General features: G+C 42.8%; 1 protein-coding gene across 1 annotated transcript in view; it reads left to right on the top strand.

The window, feature by feature from the left end:
• The first annotated feature begins 326 nt into the window (after positions 1-326).
• LOC311241526 (interferon alpha/beta receptor 1b-like) overlaps positions 327-6,000 on the top strand; it is a 43,436-nt gene continuing 37,762 nt past the window's right edge. Inside the window, exon 1 of the mRNA XM_084330374.1 lies at positions 327-511. Coding sequence (XP_084186500.1) covers positions 451-511 — 61 coding nt within the window. The 5' untranslated portion in view covers positions 327-450. The remainder of the gene's footprint in view (positions 512-6,000) is intronic.

Genomic DNA, 6,000 nt, shown 5'->3' with positions numbered 1-6,000 from the left:
CTCATATTCTTACATTCAGATCTAATTGTATTGCCTATATTTATGTATTTCTACTATTACCCTGCCCATACCTGTACCCCCCCCCCCCTCCTCCATGCTGCTATGACGGCCGAATTTCATTTTTTTTTCATTGCGCTTTCATTTTGAGAGGCAAAAACAAACAGGAAGTTTGACATTTGCTCATTTTGGCTGTAAAGCTGACTTCCTGGTCAGATGATCGTCACTTGTTTTCTCCAATAAACTCAAAGCATACAGAGAGGAGGCGGGTCTTACAAAGTGTTTCAACCAATCGCTGCATTATTCCGGCTCCAGCAGTTGAACGCGACGCACAACAGACCAAACATAACCACTAACATGTGAGAGCCATATAGTTATTAACGGTAAAAAGACATATACTGTAATAGAGAATTCGTCTGTCGGATAATAACGTTATATACACAGATATCGACCATGTTCGCCGCTGGCTACGTGGTTGCTGCTGCTTTCCTGCTGTGTCTCCAAACAAGCGCTGGTAAGTTGTTGCTGTACGTTTTAGGCCTTTTCTGTGATCACAACAGCTCGTTTATCTGGATCATAAATCATATCATCTCTGGGTCTAGATAACATCACATCTTTCAGAAATGTAACTTTATTTGAAAATGGCTCTTGTGTTATTATTTCTGTCTGCATGTTTGTCTGACTGACTTCGCTTTTTTATGACATTAATAATAAAAAATGCTTGTATGAAAGGTGCTATACAAATAACGTGTATTCATATTATTAATGATAACCACGTTCTTATTTTATTTCATGCAATAAGCTAGACAAGACTGCATGCACACAGTTATTATTATGTTAATGAGCCTACCTACAAGGTAGAGCTTCTAGTTATGATGATGGCAAAGATATTATAATATATAATATTATGAAGTAGGGTAATTCTGTTATTATTAAACTAAAGGATTCGGCCTACCAAATAACATGCCATACATTTGTGATGGATGCTTTTATGCTAAGTGATCAGCAGTACCAGGAGTGCATGTTTTTTTTTAGCATGGGTGTCCCAGTAGGAATTAAACCCTTAACCCTTGCAGTGTATAGTGCCTTGCTCTAGGTTCAAGTTTCTTTATTAGTTGTCATACAAAAATACAGAATACTTTTATATGAAATGCTTTTTTCCGTTATCCGTAAGTCAAGTATGTAAACAAGTGTTCAATATACATGATATAATATACAATATACAATACAGAGTAGAACAATGTGTAACTTGAGTTACAACAATACAGTATATACAGTACAATGCAGAAATTGGATGAGGTACAACTTAGGGTAAGGTGCAATGAGATGTGAATTGTAGTGCAAAGTGGGTAAAGTGGGTGCTACAGTGAGTTGTTTATTTAAAGTGAGTGTGTACTGTGGACGTGTGTGCTGTGAGTGTATTTGATGGTTTGTTACATAGTGTTATTGTCGTTGAGCATTAGGCTTGGGCGGTATGACGGTATATCAGGGTATTTAGAAATCCCGACGGTATTGAAAATCAATACCGTCCGTCACCGTCAAAATCACAGATGCGCTTCAGTTTCTATAACAGTGAAACGGAGTTTTGAGTGTAGTGCACACACGCACCAGCAGAGGGCGAGACCGCTCTAGTGGAGCGAGTGGGTCACAACGGTGTTCACGTTTTACGGTAATGTTGCGACAGTGCTGTGAAAATACCGTAAAGCGTTGTGACGAGAGTTGGTGTGTGTTTACATTTAGTCATTTAGCTGACGCTTTTATCCAAAGCGACTTACAAGTTCTGTACGACAAGCCATCAGGAAGGGCACAACTCTATCAGCTGAGCAACAATGTTCATCAAAGTGTTGAGTGCTACAGTGTAGGTTAGTTTATTAGGACAAGTGCATGACAGTACGGTTAGTTAGGGTTAGATTTTTTTTTATATATATATTTTTTTTTAATTCAGATAATGGTTGAAGAAGTGCGTCTTTAGTCGACGGCGAAAGATTGGACGTGTTTCGGCTGTCCTAACTGGGGTGGGTAGTTCATTCCACCATTGTGGGGCAAGGACTGAGAATAGGCGACTTCTCTTTGATGACCCTCCCGGAGCTTGGATAGGAGTAGGTCTGAGGCGGCCAGAAGATGCAGAGCGTAGGGGTCTTGAGGGTGTGTAGTTAGAGACCATTGACCGGAGGTAGGCGGGAGCGGTTCCCTTTGCCGCACGGTATGCTAGGTCGAGGGCCTTGAAGCGGATTCGTGCAGCAATGGGGAGCCAGTGCAGGTCCCTAAGAAGTGGGGTGACATGGGCCGACTTCGGTAGGTTTGAGATCAGGCGGGCCACTGCGTTCTGAATGAGTTGAAGAGGCTTAGTGGCAGTGGCCGGGAGGCCAGCGAGCAGTGCATTGCAGTAGTCGAGGCGGGAGATGACTGTTGATTGGACGAGGAGTTGGGTGGCTTCTTTTGTCAGGAAGGGGCGGATCCTTCTGACGTTGCTCAGGAGGAATCGGCAGGTTCTGGTCGTCGCTGCGATGTGAGCAGAGAAGTTCAACTGGTCGTCGAGGACAACACCAAGGTTCTTGGCGGTCGGGGACGCAGTCACAGCTGCATTCTCGACTGTCATTGAAAGGTCGGTTAGGGGGGAGGATTTGGCCGGCAGGTGGAGCAATTCTGTTTTGCTTAGGTTCAGTTTGAGGTGGTTGGACGTCATCCAGGCGGAGATGTCGGACAGACAGGCCGAGATCCGCTCAGAGACGTGGATATCTGAGGGAGGGAAGGAGAGGAAGAGTTGAGTATCGTCGGCATAACAATGGTAGGATAAGCCATGAGACGTGATAATGTTACCCAGTGATTTAGTGTAGAGGGAGAAGAGAAGGGGTCCTAAAACCGAGCCCTGGGGGACACCCGTCCGCAGGGGGCGGGTGGCCGACAGGGTCCCTCTCCATGACACTTGGTAGGAGCGGTGTGTTGTTGTGGAGCAACTGATGGAGCAAGCAAATAATCCGTCTCTTATTATATGTGAACTAAAGAGTACAAGGTTTACACAACAGCCCCCACCCGCCTTTTTATTGTATTTGTACCGTCCTGTACCAGGGTTCGAAATTAACGGGGGCTTGGGGTAGAGCTGCCGCGATTACCGCATTACCGCGGTATCGCTGTTACATCACGGCCACCGCAGACAGAGTAGGCTGAATACCGCGTCACCGCTGTTTTTTATAATAATAATAATAAATTACCCTCCTCTCGTTGGGCTTGCGGCTCTGCAGATATACCCTACTTCTCTATCGAGGTTCCAAGCGACCCTATTGGGTACCAGAAAAGTCACGTGAAACATTGCAGACCACTGATTGGTCAGAAGAGAGACGCGTCACACGTTTTTTACGTCCTGAATGTCAGCTCATCACAACACTGCTAATAACGTTAGCTTTAACTCTCCGCCGGAGTGGACTACCATCGCTCTTCAGGAGTACTAAACGAGACATAATGATTTTACTGTCTGCAACGAATGTTATAATAAAAGCCCTTCGTTCTATACACTTGTCTGATTGAAAACTTTATTAACAGACCGCAGAATGGGACAACTCAGCACGCTCTGAGCAAAGAAAGGAACTGAGATATGAATAGAGTATTGCTTGCCTTGCTATCGTCCGGTAAATACGCTGATGTTATTGAACGTATAACTATATAATGTTAATGCCACAAAACGAATGCCTTTATTATAAAGTAGTAACTTTATAGTAATAATAATAATAAGAAAGGGTCGGGGGGGTAACCAGCCCTGCCCGCGACACCGAGTGAACTGCGCACGACCAGAGTTTCACTTTCAATAACTAATGCGTGCTTGCCGAATCCCAAACAATATTCATGCTGCAAAGTCATCCTCTAAAGATAGACATTTAGACTAGAGGCAGGCTATATGCTATAAAGAGTAGACTACTACTAAAAAAAAATGCATTCAAACTTTTTTTTTTTTTTTTTTGTGTGCGTGCGGTAATAACCGCACGGTAGGAAATATTTTGCAAATTTGTGCGGTAAGGAAAACAGCAATACCGCGGCAGCTCTAGCTTGGGGCATAATGTCCTTGAAAATGGACAAAATGCCCTCGAAAATCAGTTAAGGGGGGCACTTAATGCCCCCGACAGTTTACTAATTATATATATTTATCCGGTAATGGAGCGTCTGTGTATCGTACGGTTCAGATGACGCGCAAATAAAAAAAATCATTTGGCGGAGCCGGTGTTCTGCACTGGCTGCAGGCAGCAGCAGCAGCACTGCAGCCAGCCAGGTGCTAGTCAGTTTGTGTAAAAATGGCACGCACAATATAAATCAATCTTCATTACGACTTTAAAAACATAGCCATTAACATTACATAGGCCTACACACATCTTGCCATAGCGTTAGCAGTTTGTACAATGTTTGTAGCTGTTAGCTAGCTAGCCCTTCACAACAACAGCTAACACCGTAGCTACTAGCTACTGTAACAGAGGAGGAAATGGGAGTCTGAGAGGCGGGGTGTTTAAAGACAATGATAGGCGTTTATTTAACATCCAAGAAGGCTAACATACAACTGTGTTTTACTAACTCCAACCTGGACTATTATTGCTTTCGCGCTGCTTGTTGATGTTATGAACTGCTCCTAACGTGACCGGAGCTGAAGGTGCCACACGCTAAAATGTCCGTGGGGACCCGGCGCCAACCCATAGATAGTTCCAACTCACCGAATTACGTAATCCACCACAGTTGCACTCAATATTTAAATAATGTTAGTCTAAATAAATGTAGACAGAAACATAATAATTTCAAGCAGAAAACGAATCTTTCCATTAATTAACTGACAATCAGGGAATTTAAACATGGTTGACATTGTTTTTGTGTGTTTATATTAATTAAAGAAAGGAAAGTCTAGTGCTGGCTGAGCATATTGTTTGTTTGCACTAAGTTAATACTTTGACAAATGTAGCCTATATTTTTCAGTCAGTTCGGTCTTTGTGTGCCAAACATTATTTAAGGCTGTAAACACTGTAAACCTTTTATTTTATTTTTAATAAATGAGAAGCATGTTTAGATTTGAGTGTTACATTTTTTTTTAATAAAAATTAACGTATATCGAACTGAAAACCGTGACCCCAAAATCGTGATACGAACCAAACCGTCTATTTTGTGAACCGTCCCACCCCTACCGTTTATCATAAAAATTCAGTGCCCCCGAAATACAAAAAAAAGCCCCCGAAAATCAATTAAGGGGGGCAAAAAAGGCCCTTGAAAAAAAATGTTAATTTCTAACCCTGTCCTGTACTATCCGCTGTCAGCTGTTTATCTCTCTCTGTGAGCTACTGAGCTTGAATAACTAGCGTTAGCTCACGTTAACTAGCATTAGCTCTGCGGCTAATCTTAGATTACCCTGAACTAAATCAATGACTAGGTTATAAAGCATTCGAGTAGTTTTCACTGCACATAGAAGTAGCCAAACAACGGGAGCATTTCGGGAGCATATGACCAATACCCAGGCAATTTCTAGCCCTTAAGGAATCAAATAGTCTGCCATGGCTAGATGCTAACGCTAAAACGGTGCAGGCTTCTACCGGTGCGGGACTACCATTCTGAGAGCTGACGATGATTTGTTTACTTGGTAACACGGGTTCCGGTTGCCCCCCCCCCCCTGCTGATGAAAATTAGGGATGCACGATATTGATTTTTTGACACCGATACCGATAACTTTATGCTCCTCAAGCCGATACCGATACCGATAACCGATATTTATTGTATTATAATATTTTCTTTAACTGTATATATATATATATATATTTTTTTTATCAATTTTTTTTTTTTTAGTATTTATAAGCTCCGACGTCATCGGTACTGCTATCGGTACTCGAGGAATTATGGACGTTTTTTTTGAGGAATTTAAACGTCGCAAACTAATCTTGTTGGCCGTTGTCTATATCTCTCCTGCCTCTGTGTCGCGGGGAGCGGGCTGCCTGCTCTCTCCTCTCTTCCCCTCCCCCACACACACACACACAGGGACCG

Source organism: Notolepis coatsorum (assembly GCF_963971535.1).
Source record: "Notolepis coatsorum genome assembly, chromosome: 15".
Classification (NCBI taxonomy): Eukaryota; Metazoa; Chordata; class Actinopteri; order Aulopiformes; family Paralepididae; genus Notolepis; species Notolepis coatsorum.
This window is presented reverse-complemented; position numbering and strand designations above follow the sequence as displayed.